The 24146-nt window shown below is 49.1% G+C and overlaps 2 protein-coding genes across 5 annotated transcripts in view; one reads left to right on the plus strand and one right to left on the minus strand.

Annotated features, from left to right (window-relative positions):
* Nucleotides 1-13550, plus strand: part of VPS8 (VPS8 subunit of CORVET complex) — a 93565-nt gene extending 80015 nt beyond the window's left edge. For 3 of the 4 annotated variants that reach the window (XM_062582257.1, XM_062582259.1, XM_062582260.1), the window contains one exon: nt 306-3492. In XM_062582257.1, coding sequence (XP_062438241.1) covers nt 306-455 — 150 coding nt within the window. In that variant the 3' untranslated portion in view covers nt 456-3492. Of the gene's footprint in view, nt 1-305; nt 3493-12608 lie in introns of those variants that run through there. The other variant, XM_062582256.1, reaches the window with a different exon arrangement.
* Nucleotides 2581-23290, minus strand: C9H3orf70 (chromosome 9 C3orf70 homolog). The gene is made up of 2 exons (XM_062582261.1): nt 23033-23290; nt 2581-5774 (listed from the first exon to the last, which is right to left on the minus strand). Exons 1-2 carry the CDS (start codon nt 23202-23204, stop codon nt 5218-5220), a joined length of 729 nt encoding a protein of 242 aa, XP_062438245.1. The 5' UTR covers nt 23205-23290; the 3' UTR covers nt 2581-5217.
* Between the last annotated feature and the right edge of the window lie 856 nt (nt 23291-24146).

Below are 24146 nucleotides of genomic sequence, written 5' to 3' on the forward strand. Positions count from 1 at the left end.
TGCCCCCTGCCTGTACTGGCTGCAGTTGTTAGTGTAGCTCTTCAGCTCTTTCAGGGTATATTTTTTACTCTTGTAATTCAGAAACAACCCAGAGAAACTTGGGAAGCTTTTTAGATCAGGATTGCCCTGTGCAGTGAGCGCCGTGAGCCTACTGCACACAGCATTTCCTCTCCTTTGCATATGTTAAGGTTTTTCTAATTGCTGCGGGAAGAAGGTGAGCTCCATGTGAGCTCTCCAGGTCTTTCTCTATTTTACATTAAATGCTTCTGGGCAGGGTGGTGAGCTATGTGCATTTTGTCTTGCAGTTAGCTCTTCTGACTGAGCTGTCTCGCAATCATGGCGGTGAAAAGCACGGACTGCTCAGCGTTTCCCACGGTGACCCTGCCACAAGCAGTGTCTTCCAGAATGAGAATTTCCAGCTCCATCTGGCCCCTCCTCCGCTTGCTGAAGACTAGAGCTTCTGGCCTCCCGCCCTGGCTGCAGGGAACCACGGTTGGTTTTGGGCCTTGGTGCAGGGAAGCTTCTCCATGATGACGCCGAACTTCTTCCCCTCTTCCTCTGCTCCTTTCCCAGAACCCTTTTATGTGTTGGGTCTTGTTGGGCAGTTCTGGGCAGCAGCGGCTGCAGGTAATTTTCTAGTTCTGCTGCTGCTTCTTACTGTACAGATTGACAGCTGCAGAATGCCTGGTGCGACTGGAAGTCGTAGACTCTGGTGTCAAAATCCTGGCTTGCTGAAGCAGTGTGCAGCATTGTGGGTATCTGCACTAACCCTGAGGCTAATGGCAGCAGGGGTAACTTTGCCAAGTAACTGGAGCCTGTTCCTTAGGCTGGAGGAATGCGGCCTGTGTGTGCCCAGCACCTGTATGTCTCAAGGTGCTGTGTTGCAGTTGCTGATGAGTACCACACTTGAGCATTAATTTTAGCACTAGTAAAAGCTGTCATTTTGCCAAGGCCTGGCCCACTGCCTTACAGACAGAGCCATGGGTGGTTTGATGGCACAGAATGGGTGGACCTGGAAAAGACTGAAGAATGCAAGAAAATGATACACGTGTGAGCAAACTAACCGGGGCGCAGTGTGCTCCTATGAACTTCCATTAAAAAATGCCCTTGGCTGAATTTGGCTGTATGAGTTGTGGGCAAAGGGAGTGGTGAGAGGGCTGGCGGTCTGGCAGCATTGCTGGCTGCCATTTTTTAGTACTATTGCCACTGAATGCTCGTAGCAAAGGGCTGTGTCTGGTCCCTGTGGGTGAAGCACAAACCTCCCCCTTCCTCCCATGGTTGTACACATGCTAGCACCTGCAGGGATGCGTATGTGTAAAGGTGGCATATGAGCCACCAGCCACAAAACAAAACCTACAGGCCCTTTTTGGCAGCTTTGGCTGTTGCTTTTTGCACTGCTGCTGGTCCAAAAAGGCAGCAGGATGGTTCAGCGCAGTTCAGATCATCCGCAGGGCTTTGGAGGCCCTTGAGGGCTGCAAGGTGGAGAGGACTGGCGTGATTGGCACTGATGGTCAAAGAAGTTTGCCAGTACTAGTTAACCCAGTGTTTCACAACACCAAACTGGGGAGTGCCAAAGAGCAAGACTCACTATGTTCTTCCCAGTCTAGTACCTTTATCTGACTGCACTTGTAGAACTGCAACCTAATAGCAACAGTGACTAACGTTTCTGTAATGTCATCCCTGGCTTGTGAACGCAGTCCAGAGCTGCCGTAACAGTGTGTGCTACTGGTTTGGTAATTATTATCTCATGTCTTCCCCCATTCGTTTTGGCACTAACTCTTGAGTGTTTGGGGGTATGATACCCTCAGGGTCCCAGCTAGCACCCTGATGAGCTGCAAAAAGCTTTTCAAAATACCTTTCAGCTTGGTCCAGTTGCCTCCCCTCTTTTCCAAACTGGTCCCAAAGCCAGTGCTGTGGGTAGGACTTGCACAGCAGCTTGCAGATAGTGCTTTTCATTTGTGCAGAACTAACAGAGTAACCTGGCTCATCCAGGCAGAGCTTACACTGGATGGAAGGAATTATGGGGACAACACTGTTGCCCCCAAGAAAAGCAGAAGCACCAGCTGCCATGCAGAAGTCTGTTGGTCTGAGGAGCAGTGCCAGAGCCATGGACTGTGGGGCACGGTGTGCCTGGTGTGTTCACGTTTTTCCTCACTAGCATTAAGGACTACCCAGCACCCAAAACAGCCCCAGAGTGATGTTTCTAGCCTGCAGTTGCCATGTGCACCTGGCCAGAGGTAAGTCAAGGGACTAAAGATAGCTAAGCTCTTCCAGATGTCAGCCTGGTCTTGTAGCTCTTTTCCCAACATCCTCCATGCAACATGGGCAGCTCATCCTTTTAGAGTCAAATCAGAACCTGAGCTGTGAGTTTGCACACCAACCCCAGTAATCATGAAGTCCGTGAACCCAGCAGGGCCAGGCCTGGTGCGCTCCACCAGGTTACTGCATTTCTATCCATAGCACTGGGTGGATGGTTCGGCTGATGCCATCTGAAGCCATAAATAATGCTTCCTTTGCTGGAAAGCTCAAAACGCTTCACTGTAGTACAGAAAATACACAGTTACTTAGGATAAGCAAAGATTTAGTTGTTTAGTATTTTATTAAAGAAGAAACATACACACCTCTCCCTGGCAGAGTGGAGCCGCTAGCTCAGGGCAAGTCTTTTACAGCAGACCTTTACCCGTGTTTGTGCAAAGAAAAGAAATCCCATTTCTGTGAGGACCGTGTTTCCGAACTAGGGCGAGTGATGCGAGCTTTGTGAGAAAGGTGACACAGTGTTGGCTGCTAAAACACTTCCCAGAACTAGCCCTGTCCCACACCAGGCTGCTCCACTGAAGTTTTACAGGTACAACGTACGGGAGAGGCAGCTTATTGTGCTTAAGACATCTGAACAAATCCTGGTAGGAGATACTCACAGCTTGTGAATATTGCTAATTACTTACAGTTAAAAAAGAATGTATCTTGACAACAGTGATATGGAGCTGCAAGACCACAGGATCTTAGGGTAAGTCTTGGGCATAGCCGCCGAACTGATCTCTCACTACGCTCCCAGCAGGTGCCCCCCAAGAGCGGGAGGAGCAGACCCTGCTTGCTTGCTCGCTCTTGCCAAGTAAGAGGGTTCAAGTGCCCCTTCCTGTGCTTGGCACCCCACGCTCGACAGCGGGTGGCAGCCCCCCGGCCTCTGCGGAAGGGCCCCGCTGCCGTTAGTTCCTGAGAGGATGCATCTGCCTGTCCCCCCGTGCGCCCAGGAAAAGCCTCCTCCGGGTAGAAAGCTCGGGCGGGCCAGGCACAGGAGCGAGCGTTTGCAGCTCCCCCCTCAGGTTACAAGTGAAAGGTTAAATATGAGTAAATGCTGTAGGTTTATACATAATGTTTTCTTCTACCTATGAAATGTGTCTGGTCAAAGGACAGTAAAACATTGTTAGAAACTTTGATTAACCAAGAAAGACAACCCCCACCCTTAAAAAATAAATAAATCCTATTGAGTGTTTACTACGGCTTTCATTTAAATGCCCTCAGAACAACAGAATACTTTTTAAGTGCCTTGTGAGAATGTTATCTGTTCATGCAATGGCCCAAATTCCTCACTTAACAAGCATTGCACTTTTTATATAAGTCATCAAAACTATAAAACCTATTATTTTTGTCTGAAAGTGTTAGTCTAAAAAGTACAGGATTACTTCATAACCGTTTATGTTAAATTCCTAGCACACGCGCATGTGCATGTGCGCACACACACGCACACTGTTATCTAAACATTTTCTAAAGGTACTGATTACAAAGTGTATAAAATTAGTAATACGTTGTCAGGATATACAGTGAGAGAGATGAGCCATTCTGTAACACAGACTACAATCTAGGATCAGTCACTAAACTGTACACGTTTATACAGCCTTATATTCACCAATGACTTTTGAAACGTAAACAGTAAATACACAAAGAAATTCAGTAATACTGTTGAAAACACAGTTATTACTGACTCCAACTGATTCAAGCTGACTGAAATCTTCTGAGAAAGACATTTGTTTCATCAAGCGTAACTGAAACAAAGCCACCAGCAAAGCAGCTCTTATGTTTCCAGCTATTTAAGGAAAATCTCGTTTAGAAGCCAGCGCCGAACTGGATGAAAAGGAGAGCAAAGCCAAGGCTTGCTTTCCCACTTGTTATGACCTTGGGCTGTATTTTGATGAGCCCCACCGCCACGCTGTCCCAGGCTCTGCCAACACCGTAGTGTGGCTGAAGAACGGCGGTTTTGTTTCGTTTTCCATCTCGCTATTCTTCAGGCAAATGCAGGCCCTGAGGCCATTCAGTGCTGAGCGCGCAGCACAGGGGGAAGCAGCGGGCAAAGCTGAGGGCTGATTTTGCATTTTTGGAGGTAGTCCCTGCCTTTCACCTATCATTTTACACCTCGGTCTAGAATGGTATTGGTTAGACTGCTGTGCTACTTCCTCTCTACCTGCTCCCCCTCCTGCTGAGCTACAAAAGCCAGATCCCCTTCCAAGACCCATGTCGAGAAGGGACTGCCTGGCTCCGGGCAAGCGATTAACCTCGGGAGCAAAAGTTGCCTTTTCAGTAGATTTCAGAGCCTGACCCACCTCAGCAGATGCTTGGTGCATAGCCTGGAGAAAAGTTGGAGGCACTTTGTGCATTCTCTAGCCTGCCATACCAACCCGCTGGAAGAGTGGTGCCAAGAGCATTCGAGATGGGTCGCACCCAGCCCTAGAGAAAGGGATGGACAAGGCGCAAGGACAGAGCCTCCTGTCTCCGCACCTCACACAGCTGTGTACGTGAAAGAATAAGGACAACTTGGTTTTCCTGCTCGCAGGCGTGCCGCACCAGCTTACCCTCTGTGCTTTGAAAGCCCGCTGCAAACAGCCTGACGGATGAAAACGCCACGGGTGGCACATCTTCATATGAATAATAGTATATGATGTAACCCAGACCAAGAAAAGGGCCTTGTTCAGCTATAAAAGTCTTACAATTTATCACTATCTTATGTGCAGACATGGGAGATTTGATCGGGCTGAGAACATGTAAAAATTGCTCAGGTTGCTGCTAGCTCACCAGTATGCAAGTCCCGTGACCGTGCTCCCACGAGGAATCTGAAAAATCAAGTGTACTGGAAAAACGGGATTGTCAGAAAAACAGAAAATATAAATACTACAAAAGCAACATTACTGAGTGGGAGCTGGACTGATCTGCTTCCCCCTGGCTGGATCACACAGTGGTTTCTATAGTCTCAATGACTTCCATTTCGCCCTGTGAGGGTGACAGCAGTGGGCATTCATCTGGCTCCCAGCTGCTATCGGGGCTGTAATCTTCTTCAGAACTTAGCTCTGCGCCCCCCTCCGTGTCCTCATCACACGACTCCATGTAGTGAACCCCCACCGCGTTGATCCCAGAGTCCTCCGAGCTGGAAGGGGACGAGCAGTGATCTGGTTTTGGTGTATTGCTCTCTCTCGTGCTTAAGGCATTGCGAACAGGGACCTCCTCGGGCTTTACCTTGTGGGGCACCGGCGGAGGCTGCCTCTGCACGTAGCACATCTTCCCGTTGATGCACTTCACTCGGTAATTGTCAATGAAGAGGTCCGCGATCGTGCAGAACTGCGGGGAATCGGGGGGCAGAGGGGGCTGGAAGACAGGCGCAAACTTCAAAAAGTGTTCGGTGAGGGAAACGGAGATCTGGATCGTGTTTGTAGACTCCCGAGGACGAACCGGTATTTCGGTGCTGGGAAGCTGCTCTACGGGTGTCATGGGCTGATAGACATATTTGCCTGGGGGAAAAACAGAAAAGCAGTATTTAAAGACTTATCTTTTGGTCAAAAAGATAACACGGTGCTTACCCAAAGTGGTTAATAACAACTAGCTTTCTACGGGAAAGCAGACTGCAAAGACATGCAGAAGACGTGCTTTTTTTTTTTTTTCTTCCTTTTCCTCCCTAAACATTGACCGGTTCTACTTCAGGACTTTGCTAAAATGATTTAAGTTATTATTTCACATTACAATGAGTATCCCTGTGTATATTTCCATGTTCTTATTTCTAGACACTGAATAGGGTTTTATTCTGTATTATAAACTAGGAGATTCAGACATGATTGCAATTGGAATTTTAAGGCAAAAAATAAGGGCATTCCCAAGCCATAGAAATGCCTTTGACATTTTGATTATCTGGTTAAGTAATAAGAAAATAGGATTATGTTGGCTATATAGAGAACACCAAGTGTGAATCAAAGAGCACAACTGAAAGTCTCTACTAAAAGAAGGAATAAAGAGCAGAAAATCAGTACTTTGTTAGGAAAAACTGAGCAACTTGAGGCTACGCCAAAGACTGTAAAATGCTACATTTTATTTGCATGAAGTCTCTGAAAGATTCAAGTCCCCCTAGGGATTCATAAACTATGAAAGCATGAATTTCCAGAAGACTTGCAAGTAGTGGGGCTCTCAGAAGAGTTATGATGCAGGAGGGATAAATACTGCAAATGCTGCTTTGCAAAGGCAGAAAAAGTATCAAAGCAGTGGAGAAGTGTTTTGCAGCTTGAAGCTTTCCAGGTAAAGAGTAGAAAGCCACTGAAGTTCTTGGTGGGTTCATGACTCAGGTGCTGCTGCGATGTGGAGATGCGTCTGCCACCCGTTGTGCCTGCAGCTCTGAGGGGGGTGCTACTCTTCTCTGGCTCATGAGCCCCCGAAGTACCGACTCCTCCAGAAAATCAGAGCACTGGTCACCTGCTGAAAGATTGTTTTCCACCCAAGGAGGACTGTGGACCAGAGGTGGGAGGGAAGGGCTTTCTTCTCCCTGAGGAAGATCTCTCTTCCCCATCCTTTTGATAGGAAATCCTGCCCTCCAGCTGAAAACCTTTCCCAGACAAGGCAAACTGCTCTGACTGCAACAAATCCCCAGCCAGTGGCACGGTCGGTGCCCCAACCATGTACCGAGAGCACCAGCAACGGGCCGCGTTCATGCCATCTCCCGCAGCTTTTGCAGCCTCTGCGGCGGGATTCAGTCGCTCCGCAAGCACCCAGGCGCCCCATAAAATCTGTGCGTTGCCAGCAGGCCCGAGGAGGTCACCGGGGGAACCCAAAAGCACGGGAGAAGGCTCTTCCCATCCTGCTGTGCCCGTTGGTACTGTGAGGGAAACACGGCTCCAAGGAAAGTAGTCTGCGCTCCTCAGCTAACCTTCCCAAGCCCGGACCCTCAAAGGGTCCTCAAAGGAAGAGAGGCAACACCGCAGAGCGGAGAGGCAGAGCGCGAGGGATCATTACAGCGCGGGAGAGGCACAAGCCAAGGACAGCAAAGGCAGCGAGCAGGATCAGAGGAGCGAACGCTAGACACGCGCTGAAAAGAAAAACACGCCTTCGTCGTACCGCAGGAGAGAGCAGGCAGACAGAGGCAGAAAGAGAAAGCAGGAAAGCTGCAATAAGTGGGCAGAAGAAAAAGCGTTTTGTGTCCAGCTTCACTGAATACTTCTTCAAGCATTTTTTTTTCCCCTGGAATCTGTGTATTGACATTTAGAGTCATTGGAAAAGCTCAGTGAAATTAGAACATACCAGGGAGGTTTTTTTTTCTCTCTTTCTCTCTTCCATTTGATTATGGCTCGACAGCATTCAGAAAATACAAAGGCATCTTCTCCCTTTGCCATCTTTTTTAAGATCTCAAGGTCTAGTTTCAACACCCTCTAAACTTGCCATGACTCAGAGGAATTAAGTGCCAGCATCAAACAGCTGAACAATTTAATCACCAGCAGAACAGAGCTCTTACTCCTTTAGTGCCCTTCGGAGCAGCAGCCGCCGCGTTTCCATTCTGGCGGTCGCTGAGGGATGTGGTCTCTCATGCATTTTTCAAATCTTGCCCGATGCTCGCAGTGGCCCTGGGAAGCTCTCTGGGACAGGCAGGCAGAGCCTATCCTCACAACCCACCTTAACCGCAGCAGCTTATGGCTTCCTGCTGAAACAGTTGTTCCCCACAAATCCTTCTTTCAAATTAGTGAGCGTTGAATATGTTACTGTCTTGCAAAGCAACGCAACCAAATGACTGGTTAGCAAGCTGCTGGCTGGAACGAGGTCCAGTAAAATTCAACTGGCATCAACTGAAACGCAGCATCTACGGGGTCAGCAGCCCCTAGTCTGAAACCCAAAGGCTGTAGTTATTCATATACTTAGGGCACTTCTGTATGTTCTTCTGTTCCAAAAGATGTGGAACAGATACTAGAGAGAAATTTCAATTGTTATTTTTTGCCACTTCTATCTAAAATGCACAAGGGAGGCCCTAGTTTAAGAAAAGGAAAAAAACAACCCCCCCCCCTTTTTTTTTAATATCTACCACATGTGCTGGCAGAGAGGTGGAAGGATCATGGGAGAGGAAGAGTAGGGAATTTAAGCCAACGTAGCTTACAGCACAGATAAAAATTAGATAAATCGTTCATTCCCTTTAACTTTTTTTAAAGCAGGCAGTCAAAGAAGAAAAACACTGGCAAACCTTTACGTGGAGGAAACATATGCATTTCACAAGCTTTCTCTCCCCGTTCCTGACAGAAGCAGAAATCCACTTTCCCTAGCAAACTGGACCTAGAGAATACAACAGTTCGAACTGCAAGCTGTTGTTTGCATCTGCAGCCTCTGTATTGGATTTAGGAAAACAGAAGATTGCCTTTGCACGCACACGGAAAGGCAAGGCCCTGTCTACGGTCCAACTTCGACTCTATTTGAAGCCCTCTTCTCTTTGCACTGAAAACCAAAGACTTTTTGGTTTTCAAAGGTCCCAGGGCAGAGGTAGGGGGAGATGAAGTGCTACCTGGGAGCTCAGCTTTCGGTCACCGTTGCAGCGGCATGTGGTAACGCTCCGCACGTGTTTCAAAACTGCCCTGCTGGCACTAATTTCAGGGTAGAAGAAAACAGTGACTACTTTGTTAACTGCAGCTTTCAAGCTGATTTATGTGTCCCAAGATCAACCAAGAATGTTTCCTTGTGTTCCAAGGACAAGTGCTGCCAGGACAAAGTAGAAACTGCCCGACAGAAAGCCAACAAACCTGCATGAAGTTAGGTAGCAGAGAAGACCTGTGTGTTAGGAAGAACCACCTTTTCTACATTAACTGAATTCTAGACTCCTTTAGGATTTTTTAGCAAATTTGTTTTTTTTAAGTTTTAGATAATTTTAGGGCCACATTTATCTTGGGCAGGATCAGCCCACAGAAGTATCTACTCTCTAGAGGGGTCTGTCTGAATGAGTCATGGACAAAGCCATGTAACGTCATCGTTTACAGCTCCTTACTCTACATAAGGAATGGGAATGCATCAGTCATGACATGCATCTTGTGAAAAATAAATGCAGAAATTTAACAATAATAACAACTTCCACCCACTACAGCTTGCAAGGTTTGGCAGGGATGTCTTCTCACAGCAAACGAGCCTGGAAGCACAAGTCCCACTTCTTTCACTGTGGATTTTGGTCTAATCAATCTCCTACTGAAATGAACAGGAATATTTTTGCTGAATTTAAACATTGGGCACAAATTCATGATAAAATAGTATTTCGATCACCTATTTTGATGAATTCCTTTCAATATTTTAGCACGCCATTTACTGCCGACGTGTCACAACCAAGTCGGCTGGAGAACTCTGCAGCTGAGCTCCACTGACGGATGCTACAGTAAATTACAGTGCTCTGCACAAATACAGATGCCAGACGAGGCACTGCAGAGCACGCTGTTTCCTGGGTCACTTGCCACTTCTGCCTAGGTGGAAGACAGTAATTCTGTGATGGAAAAATACTGCATGTGCTGAACACATGGGTTTTTATCCAAAAATCAAACTCCAATTCTATGACAAGCAGTTTGCTGCATTTGCAGACATTTGGGAAGATCTTAAATACTGTAGTGGTTACTACAGAGAAGCTTCACCGTCCTACCACCACTGTAAAAAGGCTAAAAAGTGGAAACAAGTTATGGTTTGTCTCCTTAGTGTTTAATGGGAAATGTGTGAAACTAGGTTCTGCCAAAATTATTTTCATGGCAAGCCTGCACGACAGCCATATGTTAACAGATTATACGATTAAATACAAGACAAGTGAGAGATTTTAGAAGTAGGAATGTTGGATACACTTAACCATTTGCCCCAACTCAAAGCCTTTACCAGGACCTTCATTTTGTGCTGCTGCATGCGCACAAAGCTGTGTTCTCCTACAAACGCTGCACTGGCAAGGAAAGCACTTTGTGCACGACTGAAAACGGTGATTGCATTTCCATTTCTTCGTTATTCAGTTCACTCCTGTGCAAGCCTGAAGGACGAGCCCTACAGCAAATTAACACCCAAAAGCCCCTGCTTAACTGCGAGGCAACTATTCAAAGCACGGACAAGGAGGTAAGCTGCCAGGCAGCACTCTTCTCCCTGCCTCTCTGGTCACAGAAATACGATTTTATTGCCAAAAGAGATGTGCACTGTTCACCAAAGCCTTGGCTCTGCTCCTCCAGTGCTACCTGCCAGCAACTCAAGCAACTTGAAAATATTTTATCCCCCAAAGTACACACAAACACATATACACATAGATAAATATACAGATGCATATATGTGGTCTGTTTGAGGCTGTGATTACCAGAACTATGTGGTTGATTGACTGGAAGCTGAATTATAGCATCTCCTTCTGCATCCAAAAAATAAGTAACTAAAAGCCTTTAGAAGTAAGCCACGAGGTCACGTCTGTCTGATTTTTTGCTAATTGAGCAGTCTGTATGCATCCTCACCAAACAGACGCAGCAGCAATTTCCGTGGCTAATACAAAATAACTTAACCATGAAATAAGCAGAGGTGCTGTTTAAACATTTTATTCTCCACTTCCCCTCGTCCCAGCATTCTAGTTTACCTCTGACATTCGTTAACGTGCTCAGCATATTAAAAAAAAAGAAATCCATCTTTCAGCTGTGAGATTTCTCATAACAAATCCTCAGTTCTTGCCCTCTCAGCATGCTAGCTTTAAGAACTTTCTTGACGAACAACAACATGAATTACGCTGCGCTTCAGAAAAATGATAAAAGGCAGATGTGCATCTTCATTTGTGGATCCTGGACTCTAAGTCAGCAATACAGATGGTGAATACCTGCTTGCTGTGCCACCTCTCCCACTGCAACACGAGAACCTCCTGTGCCAGGGAAGAGACTTTCCGCAGCTCCACTAGCTGATATACAGGCGGCTGCAGATTAAAACAACAGAGCTGCAGTCCTTCAAGGCACAAAACGCTAAAATATGGATGTGGAGCTGATAACTTCCTTGGCAGCTTTGCAAAATGAAATGCATTAAAACATAGACGTGCTATTTCCAGTGCTTAGAAGTTCGGCTGGCCTTTTTTTCCTCAACAGTGTTTGCACTACATATCACCATGGTATCACTTGCCAAATTTCTCAACAAGCAAATAGCAAAAGTATGCTCCAAAGCTCAGCGTAAACCTAGTAGCATACAATGAATTAGCTTCCATGGCAGAGGAATCAGTCCCAGTGTAAAGAACAACATCAAATACCCTGCAAACTTCTAACTGAATACCATACAGCCTTGAAAGAGTGAGGGCAAAGCAAGTAGCACAGGAACATTTGGCTTGCAGACCAACTGGAATCACGACTTGAGTTTAGAATTCACGTTTAACACAAGGTGGATTAAACCGGAGGCATTCAGTGCTAATCCACAGAGAATTCCCAGCACGAGGGCTCTTCCAAATCCATGCACATGGGTAAAAACTTGGCAATCACTCTCTTAAACACCGACTTGCTTCATAACAAATGATGGAGAACTACCAAATGGTCTTCCAGAGGGGCTATTTCATATCCCACTACCAAATGGTCTTCCAGAGGGGCTTGTTTCACATCCCATCAGTGTGACAAAATAGACCTAAGTCTTCTCTTTAGGGAGAGCTGACTGGATGCGCATCCCTGTGAAGTCTAAGTGCATTTGTCTTGCGCACGGTGACAGCTACAAGCTAGAGCTGTTTGCTGGTGCCTGGACTGGCACAGCAGCCCAAGGACAACATATAAGCTGTCAAGCACCCAGGTGGTTTTCTAAGTTCCTGCAAGGGCAGTGGGTGGCATGGGTGGCATAGGTGGCATAGGAGGCAGGCAGCTGTGTCGTAACAGACTGGCCGGGGATCAGCCCCGGCCAGGAGGCACTGCTGTGCACAGGAAGGAGTCGGGTTCTGCTTCGCCACTGCCAAAGCAGAAGGGCACGGGAGCCAGAGGGCTTCATGCCTTTGGGAAGAGTTCAGCAGGCTAGAAGGGCCCTCTGAGAGCCCGATACCTATTCGACTGCCTAAATGGGGCCAGTGCTCTTCAGTCCCGCAGGCTACAAAACGATTGCCTCTTTCCTTCCTTCTCTAGGGATATGCCTAGCTCGGGACAAAAAAAAGCATTGCAAAGGGAGATTAGTCTAACCGTAAATATTCACTAAATACTGCACTGGCTCCAAATTATGCTTCACTTAGAGCACAATAATAGCTTTTGCAGAGGGATGAGAACAAATAAAAGGAGAAACCAGGAGTATATTTACAGATGTCACATGTAAAACAAAACAAAACAACAAAAAAACCCCACAATCCACTGCTAACCCAGTTGTTTCCATTTCTTTGTATCATATAGAATAGCCAGAACGTCACATCTAGCAAAACACCATGGGATGTGCAGGGGACAGGAGCCACGGAGCCACTGGAGGAAAGAGAAGCATTTCAGGACACTCTGAGGTACCATCAATTATACAGTACAATACCTGGAAAATGTTCCGCTAGCGCTGAACAGCACCGTCGTTAGCTATAACAAATTGTAATTAAAATGCCTGTCAGCTTTGAAGGATCCTAATATAGAGAGATATACACCTTAACACAAGTAGTATCTTAGTCCTCCACCTCTTCCAAACAAAAAGTTTTGGAGATTGTTCTGACACATTCCTAGTGCAGAGGACACAACCAGAGCACAGAAATACACTGTCCAAAGACAACACTGCAGATGAACCCCAGTTACTCCAGCATCACCACAGAAGAAAGCAAAAAGTCACCTTAACAGCATATAAATACACTGAGAAACTTTAGCAGACCTGATGAAGTATATTGTTACAAACAGCAAAATAAATAGTCCATTTTCACAGAAGCGCTTACATCAGAGCACTAACAAATCTGTCCCGGTCCCGATCTCATTCAAGCACGGGAGAGAACTGGTCTAGCTAAATTTCTACAGTAGCTCCTCCAGCAAATTCACAGGGATTTTGTACTGGTGCCAATTCTTTTCTCATGTGAAGTAGAGGGGTTCCCTGTCATTGCTGTATAGTGATGGAGACAGCTGTGACAGCCCTTGACTTGATAAGCCATGAGCTTTTCACAGGAAAACCAAGAATGAAGGGAAGAGTAAGGAAGTTTTTCTTCATCGTAATTTGTAGTTTAATGCTCTTCTACCTTGATTTGTTTTAAATACAAAAAAGATCATGATTTTACATGCTGTGAGCTGTCTAGCATTTCAAGGTATTCTGCATGCCTACACTTATAGCAGGTAACTATTAAATGCAAACAAACCCTGGATCTTCCTTGTATCATCCCTGCTCTTTCCTTTTGTTTCTTATATTGATGTATCAGATTTTAAAAAACAACAACCCAAGAGGACCTAGAAATGTTTCATGCAGCCATAAATTCTCTTAAAGGGGCCATATTTGTTTACTAACCATGGAAAGGTAACATAAAATTGCCATCCAAAATGGCAATGAGCAGCACCACACAACACATGCGGGTTCTGAATGGAGCTCAGGAGTTCAGGCTACATTTATCACGGGTATTAGTAACCGCAGTCCCAGCGCAAACGCACACTGTTACGAGCACACAGACACTACAGCCAGGCACGGACAGCTGAGGAGACGGTTCGGTCACCTCCACACGCGCAGCTTGCCCTTAGCACAGCAGCTAAGCGCCGGGGATCGCAGACTGAACTCCGAACCTAAGGATGGTTCTCTTCCAACATCCCTTTGCAAGGCTGCCTCCCAAGGAGGAGAACCACCAGTTTTGGTGCATTTTTCTGAAGAATTTTATCCTCCAGCTCATGCTAGACTTTTTTAAAAAAATCATTAAGGAAGATAGCAAAATATGGCTTTGCATTAAATATTGATTTTACAAAACCATCCTCATGCAACCTCTACTTGAGATTCAATATCCCTTCATTTTCATCCAGACAGCCGGGGTATTGATACTCTAACAGCGAAGGGTAACCACAGATCAGCGTCAAAAGTTACCTATAAAGAACAAAGACATTTCCTGGCATAGAGAAATCACAGACATTGGAAGAGATGAGTTACAATCTCCTGCCACATATATTGTATGTGTATGTTCTGCAGCAGGTGCACCCATGAGCTCCTCCCTGAGATGTGAATGTTTCCCAGGAAACGTTACACGAGGAGAGCAGCTCGCATGTCCTCGAAGAGAAAGTCCTTTCCAAAAGACTGCACCGTCCAAGCAAGACCCACACTCTGCCACTCTCGCAGGCAGCGTCCGGTCCAGACGGACAGCTGAGGCAGGAGGCTGTGCTTGCTGCGTCCTGCAGGAAGGATGCAGAAGAACTCTCCTGTGCCTGTTACAGAGCCTCAGGGAAAGCATAATTTTATTTTCTCCCGGAATTTAAATTCCTGCCTGACAACCAAGACCTGATAGTTCATGCCCCTGAGAGAGGCACTGAAATACACCCTCCCTGGCCGATGGGTAGAGAGACCATGGCTGGACCAGGGCATTGCAAGGTACCCTCCAAACCACGACAGGCTACAGTCTGGCACCAGAGCGAAATGTGCAGCAATCCCTTCCTGCGCTGCAACAGGCCATGAAAAATCTTCTGGTCGCTGGGCTCTTGGCTCCGGCTCCCTCGGTCAGCCAGCAGTGTAGGAAATAAAATCACAAAACTCAGTGCCAGACCTCATGGAAGGGAAAGACGATATTTATCCTGCAAAACCTACGTAAGCTGATTTTACCTACTCACGCTTGTTCTTTCACAGGTTTCATTCACTCACGCTCTTACACCCAAACGTGCTAAAGCACCAAGATGCGTGCGCCCAAGCGGTCTGACCAGAACCACTTGCGTATAGCATGAAGGACAAGGGACAGCAAATGACAAATCCGCGTCCTATCTCTGCGTTTCTCCTTCGTTTGCAATGACAGAACTAGCATCTGGATAAATCTGTTATACCCTTACATATACTTGGGGCGAGCTTGAGGTTGCTGCTCACGGCCTGTTTTTCCTCATTTGGAGTATATGCGTCTTTATGGCTATAGTCCATTTTCCCAGTGGGCTACCAGGAGAAGCAGTGGCATGTGTGATGCACCGTACCTGTGTCGCTACCTTCCTGTTGTCAGAGTACAGGGTCTCCTGCTGACAAGTCATCTGTGCTACAGCATTCTCGGAGCGCAAGCCTTCTGGGCTTGAGAGAAACAACACACTCCTCAGTTTTAGCGCTGGGAACCATACCCTTCGTTATCCATTCAGGCCATCCTCTTAACCCTCGTTCTATTTTATCTTCAGGTGCTTACCTACACATGTTTCCATTCATATTTCACCCACGCCAATCCTTGCGTTTCTATTACGAGCCTCTACTGCAACAACACATTTGTGGAGAATTTAAGGGACAACTCCCCCTGCTTATGTCCAAAACGCGGGGTGCCAGCCCTTCCTTCAGAGGGGTTGGGATCCAGCAATGCTCTCCACAGGCCAAGTACCACCTCTAGGAGAGGAAGAGTGCCATCACATCGCACAGTGCCACTGCCCAGCAGCGACCCTGGTCTGGAGACTGCGTTTCCTGGAGCCAGGCTAGGGAAAATGCTTCAGGACTGGGTGCAACCAAACAGCAGTTTTGAGGGCAGGTATGCGGGGCCTCAAGCTTAAGAGCCACCAGTGAAAGAAAGAATATAAATGCATGTCTCTTGTTAAAAATGCTTTACAACATTAGTAGTATATAAATTCCAACTGTTAAGTTGCCTAAATTAACGTACATTAAAAACAAGGCCCAGTTGCCAAGCAATCGTATTTTACTTTCTCAGTAGATTTTTGACTTCCATCTATGTGAATATACTGAACTATTGGCAACAATATCATTAAATTGCACCAGCTGCACTTCCTGAATTCTGTGATCTGTCACTATTTGAAGAGTATTGCTTAGGACAAGAATCAAAGTTCATTGCAAAACATGCTCTGTGTCTTATGGAAATAAATTCCTGAAGGCACTGGAATAAAAATGACAACACAGTAAAAGAGGGTCACTTTATACGTATACATATGCATGCATGCTGCCTGGAAACCAACCTACCGTCATCAACTTTTTACATTAACGTGAGCTTGTGCTATCCATCAGCAGCTAAACCCACACCGCCACAGTTAGCATTTTGGCGCATCTCGGGACGTTTGTTCGTGAAGCGTGTTGGGTTTTGTCCCTCACAGAAGCACAAAGTCCTAGTACAACATCACCAGTGTGCAGACCTAAGTTAGGTAGCACAGCTTGAGCTGACTCACAAGGCTCTGCTGCTCTCAGGAAATCTGAGGTCCTGTGCTAGGTACCTGAAAGCCCTGTTTGGTGCTGCCAGCAAATCCGAACGCACAGTCTGCTCTGCAGACCTGCAGGATGGAGATCACGAAGACGACAATCTCATTACTCAGGCAGTGCGAGGATATGACCAGGAGCTGTAGTTTAAGACCCACAAAACATCCGGCAGTAACAAGAAGAGTGAAGATAATGTAACGAGTGAACGTTAATCCTTCAGTCAGCTACAGGAAAGAGGTGTTATTTCATAGATTTCATAGAATGGTAAGGTTGGAAGGGACCTCTGGAGATCATCTAGTCCAACCCTCAAGCGAGTGGCCCATGCGGGGACTGAGCCCACGACCTTGGCATTAGCGGCACCATGCTCTAACCAACTGAGCTAAACGTGCCCCCAACTTCCCCCACAAGTCTCAAAGGCTGCTTCCAGCAGATCGCTGAGCTTCAGGCAAGGAGACGTAATTCCTTGTGAACGAAGCTCCTCAGATGGATGGACTGATTACGAAGCACAGCTTCATTGTCACGTACGACAAGCAACAGTTTTTGGCCGACAGAAAGCGTTTTGGGATACATGTTCCCCTTTCTCCGGACTTTTGGAGAAAGAAGTGCAATGATTTCTCTTCAATCCTGTACTTGTAGATTTAGCCCTGCAAGATGTGCTTACAGCAAGTAACTTGAATTCAAAGCTTTTCCTTTGCTCTCTTCCTGTTAAGTGGTACCAGGGCTTTATAAACACAGCAACTCTGCATTACAGCAAAGATTTCAAAACGAGTGACAGCAGGTTCTTTCAAAGGCACTGACGTTCCCAGAGTTTGATGAAATCTGCATATTTGGGTTCTCTCTCCAAGACACAGAATTAAGTCTATTCATATTGTGATTTGGGGATTATAGCTAAAACCAGAGCAACAGAACACAGTCCAGGTCTGAAATGGTGTACCCACAACAAAACCAGCGGAGGACTATTTGCCCTTAGTGTCACATTTCAGAATACAATAAGCTGACGCTCTTCATTCCATTGTATACAGCTTAGTGAAACAAAGCTAGAATATCAGGCCTTCAAAATACAGGTGAAGAGAAGATCCTGCACAGCCATAGGCAGCAAATCCTCATTAAAAGTGCTTCCATATCACAAGCTGAAAAATCTTCCTTTCCGTGAGTTTTGCCTAGTGCTCAGTGTGATGCCTTGCCTGTGCACAAACATTTCTTCCAGACACGTTGGCTTAAACTGGATGGACATCCAAATCCTTTTCACAGCAAGTGAGAAAGGAAAAAAAAGGAAAATATCTATTTCTTCCCGGATTTGTAATCATCCTCCCACCAAGACAAGGCATTTTTCAGAGAGTGCCCAGCCCCAGTGTTCCTACCCAACTGCTGCATTCCTGTTTAGGCAGAGTTTTTCCAGAAAAAAAAAAGGAAAAAAAAAAAAAAAAAAAAAGCTACTCCAAATATTCAGTCTCAGAACTTAAAACACAAATATTTTACAACTCCTTGTTTCACATTTATCCAACAAATCAAAGAGAGCGAGGCTAACCCAAGATACACACAAGACACTGTTACACAACTGCTCTTTTGCTCTGTCCTGGATGTGGCAAAGATTCTTTTGCCCACCAAAACCAATGCAAAAAACCAACCAACCAACCCTCCCAGAACAACATCTCTTCAGGACTTTAGGAGACCTACAATGTATGTGATGCTACAGAGAACTCCAGGGCTTATTTGGGGCTCGCGTAGACGGCTACAACCGTTTCTCGAAGCTGGAGGGCACAACAGAAGCGGGCTGGCAGGCAGACGCTAGTCCAGTCTAAACCCCCAAGCTCCGTCACGGTGCACTTGAAAACCTCAAACAAACATTTTTGCTCCCTTGCCAGTGCTGTGTTTCAGGAGAGAAAGGCTGCCTTGCTGGTCGCCAGCTTACGGCTCTCCTAGGCGGACTGGGGGTCGGAATAATTACCCTGGCTTCAAAGATCGTTTGACGCTCCCGCCTGATAATTTGAGCCCCTGCTGACAGCTCCCGGCTCTCCAGCGGGGAGGGACACCAGAGAGATCCTGCTTGCGTGCGCAGAGCTGCTTACAGGCTGCACACATCACTGCGAAGCGGGGAAGAACGCCAGCACCCAACGCACGTTGACAGAGGACAGGCAGGAGACCCTGAGTGACACTCACAACCACATCCCTTTCCCCGAAGAAAGGGCAATAATCAGGAGTAGCCTCGGCACAGAGCTTCCGTTGGGTTTGTAGGACAGAAAATGAATCTAAAAATATTTTCATCTAAAAATATTGTAAAAATGTTGGTGTTTGAAATAGAGAAGAATGTAAAAAATGGCTATCTGCTCAGGGAACACCCAGGGAAACGGGTACAGTGACTGTCAGCATTTTCTGTCAGCGGCTGGGATACCGAGTAACCCTCCGGCACAACCCGAGCACTGCAGGGGAGACCCTGTGCAGAGCCAAGCTGGGACCGGCTTGCCCACCGCCGGGGGACCTGCGAAACGGGCGCGAGGATGTGACGCAGTTTGCTCTGCGCAGGCAGAACAGAAACCGCGGGCTCCCCGGCCCAGCAGGATGCTGCGTGGCCCGAACCCGCGCTGGCGCGGCCGACGTCAGAGCAGCCGTTCTCCCCCAAACCGCCCAGAAGACGCGTGCCCTTCTAGGCACGCCATCCGCCCTCTGAATCCATTTTCTCCTTTTGGCTGAGGAGCGGCAGCTCCTTCTGTTCCTTGTCGAGTTTGCCGGACCTCCTGCAGGAGCGGCCAGGTCGGGGTCACACGTGACTCAGGTGCGCCCCGCGCAGCCGCTCCGCGGGGTGGCTCCCGCGGGGCGCACCGCTCCCACGGTTATGTGATGCGCACTAGGGAGCAGGAAGCTATTTCAAGGCACATTTGCAATTGCTACACACCGCTGCGCAAGGACAGGGGGAGCATTTGCATTTCTAAAACCTAGACTGCAACCGCAATCGTTTTACACGTCCGGTCCCAGCGTTTGCCCTTCCTGTCCGCCCGAGGTGGCCTTCCCACCTTCCAGCCGTGCTCCATCCGTTCTCTCATAAAACAGTTCCAACAGCCGAGTCTGGCAAAAGCGATGGAGCTGAAATTTTTTTGCTGCATAAATTCTTCAGTGGAAGCCACGCAAGAGGATTTAAGTAGCTACAGTCCTGCTTGCTCAATGCTGAACCTGAGCAAAAGACAACCAAATCACAGAAAGATTTATACAAATAGCAGTTGCCATCTATCGATACCACTACGGCGAAGCAGGTATTGTGGAACCGCTGTTCATAATGTATTTTTGATACTTGCAGTGTAACATACTGAGTGTTTTGCAAGGCATTTAACATACCACAAGGCATTCTTATTAAAAGAAACCTCTGCAAAAGAGTCCTTCTTCAACAGAATACCAGATTTTCGCATTGACATGGGGTGAAGCCAGGCTTGTAACCATATCAAGCGCGAAGATTTCTCCAGGGAGCTGATTCTTAGGAAGTAAAATTAGAAACCAACTTGAAGTCCAGCTTTCACACCTGACATAAGCCTAAGCACCCGACCCGTTCCGACACAAGCGGGGTACCCCGCGCAGCCAGCCAGCAGGCTCCCGGCCGGACCAGCGCCCGGCGGCAGCGCACATCAGGCCTGCGGCGGAGATCCAAAGGAAGGAAGGTGGGCGCCTCGCTACGAACCTCCCACTGCCCAGGGTTTTAGCTAACTCTGGAAGAAGGTCATCTGAGCAATTTGAAGCCCTCGATCCACATCTAAATCCCACCAGGCTGTCAGCTAAAAGGGAGTCGCCACGATGGCAAGGGGAAGGCACCCAAGGATACGCTGGAAGGGCGCAGTGCAACTCGGGGAAGTGGCTACCGGGACACGCGTGGCAGCTGACATCTGCCTACGCCAGAAGAGGCCCAGCAGCCACCACTGCCACTCAAGACGAGCCAGGCTTTCCCGTCACACCGCCGGCGCGTGCACACCGCCCCGCCAGCCCTCCCCCGGGCAGCCTCCTCCAACCCCCCCGGCACCCTGCATAGTGTACATTTTTTGCTCCCCAATAAACACCAAACAGACTGAAAACAACTTGAAATCAGCTTCCAGGCAGAACCACAGAAGTCATACAGATGTGCAAAGCACTTGAGCTTCTTGGAGCTGTTTGGATATACTAAGAAGTCTCTGCAATCTCGCCTGCCAGCTATTATTGCCATTTTACAGGCAGAAAGCCAGGGGAGGTAGAGAGAAAGCTTAAAGTACTGCTCACTTCAGAGCATGCCAACAAAAATGGCTTTGGGGAATTCACTCTAGGTCCTTTCTCAATTATTATTTCTATATCCAAGCGGCTCAGCGATGCTAAATTACTTCTGTCACCAAAGTAAGCAGAGGTGATCCTGAACACACCTGAGAAGCATAAGCCAGAGACTGCAGTGGTGCTGAGGCTTTGACCTTTTTCAGCATGTAAGTGCACTTTAAATAAGTTAACATTCTCCAGGACCTTGAACAAGGATGGAAAATAAGACTTCTAAGGCCCTTTTAATTGCCATAGAGCTTCCTGCACCCCAATACGACTCAATACGAGTCAAAAGAAAAACCCTTTCAAGGACCCTCTGAGGATTCCTAAGTCTGTGTTACAGCGCTGTGTTTATGAAGGATTACTTGCAATGCTGTTTAATTACATCTCTGACCCCTATATAATTTTCCATTATAGGCCTCATTCTTATCGCTTTTAAGTCCAATTCCACTCATTCTGCAAGAGCAGGATACAAAGAAATCCGCAGCTCTGAAATTTGCATTAGGAAATAATGGGGCAAGAAGAGAACATGCTTTCAAGAGATTAAACAAGAAAAATGAGGTACGCAGTAGACTTCTTTCATTTAAAATTACAGTTTTGCAAGGCAAATATATCTCAAAGTTGGCCTCAAAGGCCTTCAGTGAAAGCAATTCCTCGCCTTCTTAAGTAGCCTATTCCCATGCTTCACTTCACTCACTAGTTAAAAAAGTTTTCTAATATCCAAACCTAAACTTTCCTTACCACAGCTCAAGTGATATGCAGTTATCCTCCAAGTCTGTGCAGAGAAGGACTAGAAGGCAACTTTCTCTTCAGGACCGCCTTTACAAATTGCAAAGCCCATCTACTCTCCCTTCATCAGTTCTTTTACAGCCCCAGCAACACCTTTGCTTTTGTACCTCCTCGTAGATCATACTCTGTAAACTTCTGATCCCTCAAGGACCTCCTGCAGAGCCTCCCAATTTTCCTCTCATGCCTTGAGGTGCAATGCTCAAAACTAAACCATTATTCTGGTTTCATCATTACTGAGTGGAGCAGACTAATTAAATTGCATGCCTTGCACTGCTGCTAATGCATCCCCAGGTGAAGGCTTGGGTTTCGCTTTTGGATTTGCTACCACAAAGGCCTCCTGCTGCTGACGCATATTCAGTTCGTGATCCACCCTAATCCCCAGATCCCGCTCCACGATGCTGCTGCTCCATGTGTTCCCAGCTCTGCATTTGACTTCCTAGCGCCATCACTTACTGACTGTGGATGATACCTCCAGTTCCCAGCACCACTCTGAGGCCTGACCCTGTCCTCCAGAGTGCTCACGCGCCCATAGATCTTGATGCCAGCCACAAACAACTGAGGCCAGAGAAACTCTGGGAAAGAAGAGTGTATCTCGGCCACAATTCGGGGCGCTGATGAAATGCCAGCAACAGAGACATCCCCTTGCAGCAGGCAGCCATGACACCAACTTCTAGCACGGCCAGTTGTGCCCCCACCGAGCGCGCGCGCTTCCGGGCACGGCCAGAAAACGCGACAGTCCTGACAACAGCTTTAATCGGAAACCAATTGCAAACAAACCCCAGATGGGAATGAAATTCCTAAAACACCCACTGAATTCAAACCAAGCTCTTGCCCAAGTGAAAGGTGGCTTTTTAGGCAGCCCCTCTGCCCCATTACGCAAAATCTACAAAAACGAGAGTCGGGGGAGATGGGAAATCCACATTCGAGTTTAAATTGCGAAGAGAGGCAGTGGCGGACTTGGGCTGCCGGAACGGGCTGTCAGGAGCCCGGAGGCGGCGCGGCAGCCCCGAGCAAGCCTTCCCCGGGGGGTGCGTCCGCCCGGCCCCGGGATCTCCGGAGAGCAACGCTGAGCGGGGCGCCGCCGCTTCACCGGCCGGCGCTGCGAGGAGCGCGTTAATCGACCATTCGTTAAACGCCGTCCGGCCGCCAGCGGGTCAGCGCGGTCGCCCGCGGTGCCTCGGACGCGGGCAGCGGAGCCGCGGGCGCCGAGCCGGAGCAGCGCAGGCTCCTGAAGCCGCGGCCGCGCTGCCCGCGGGGCCGTGTCTGCACGGCGGCCCCGGGCGTTGGGAGTCGCCCCGCGGATGCCCGCAGAGGCGGAGGGGCGCGGAGCGGCGAGGGCTGCCGCGGGCCAAGGGGCGCCAGCCCCGCCGCCGCCGCCGCCGCCGGTCGCGGCTCCCCCGCCGCGCCGCGCCGCGCCGCTCCGGGCGCCCCCCGCCCGCGCCCCCCGCGCACTCACAGTGGCACCAGCCCAGGTGGCAGCACCAGTGCAGGCGGAAGCAGCGGCCGTGGCTGTGCGTGGCGCAGAGCGAGAGCCCGTCGCAGGGCTGGAAGTCGGGTCTGCCCGCGCAGCTGCGGGCCAGCGCCTGAGCCTCGTCCAGCTTCTCGCTCTTCGCCGCCGCCCCGCTCATGGCGCCGCCGCTCCGCCCGCAGCCCCCGCTCTGCAGCGGCCGGCAGCAGGAGGAGCAGGAGGAGCAGCAGCAGCAGCGGGAGGAGGAGGAGGAGGAGGCGGAGGAGAAGGCGCCGAGCCGCAGCGGGGACCGCCCGCCCGCCCAGCGCCGCGGGGGCAGCGCCGCGGGCAGGGCCCGGCCGCCCGCCCCGGCCCGGCGGCCCCGCCCCGGCCCGGCCCCCGGGGCCCCCCGGGGCCCCCCGAGCCCCTCTGTGCGGCCGGGGGAGAGGGGGGAGCCGGCGCCTTCCTGCAGCCCCCCGGGCCAAGCGGCAGCGGAGCGGGCTGCTCGCGGGCCTCCCGCCGCTCAAAAGCCAAATTTCAGTTTGGCTTTAGCTTGAAAAAGGGGCTGCGAAAACGCGTTCCCGGGCTTCGTGACCGTGCCGCGGGCTCGCTCCCGGCCGAGAGTGCCAGTAAATGGCGGTTTCGTGGCGCCTGCGGCCAGCAGCAGCGGAGCCGAGGCCAGCTTTGTGTTAGTGCAGAAATCGGAGCGGTCGGGTTTTAGTCACTTTTTTAGTCACTTATTTTTATACAAAAGCTCTTTCTCAGCTGTAGTCAAACCCTTCTACGTCCTCCAAAATATTCGCACGCTGTTGCTCGGGGCCGGTGCCTGCGGAGATCCCGGAAGCGAGATCCCAGAAGTGTCCTGGGGCGGCCGGCCGGGCCGCTGGGCTCGCGCGTCGTGGGGCTGCCGCAGGCCGCCGGCCGGGCCCAGCGCCCCTGGCCCCGCGCAGCCGCCTCGCCGGCGGCGGGGAGCCGTGCTGCGCCGGCGGCTCGTCCCGCTCGCTGGCGCCGGCCGCGGGCGGCGGGCAGGGCTGGCCCCCGCCTCGCAGAGCCGCGGCCGGCCGTGGGTGCCTGAGGTCACGGTGCCCTTCGGAGGCGGATTTTAAGCACCTCCAGGGCCAAC

This window comes from Rhea pennata, chromosome 9 (genome assembly GCF_028389875.1).
Source record: "Rhea pennata isolate bPtePen1 chromosome 9, bPtePen1.pri, whole genome shotgun sequence".
Lineage (NCBI taxonomy): Eukaryota > Metazoa > Chordata > Aves > Rheiformes > Rheidae > Rhea > Rhea pennata.

Excerpts from the sequence above, each read along its gene's own strand:
- C9H3orf70 (XM_062582261.1), bottom strand. The coding sequence starts at position 23,204 with ATGAGCGGGGCGGCGGCGAAGAGCGAGAAGCTGGACGAGGCTCAGGCG. Across the intron at positions 5,775-23,032 it reads CCACCTGGGCTGGTGCCACT|GCAAATATGTCTATCAGCCC; the intron begins GTGAGTGCGCGG and ends TTTTTCCCCCAG.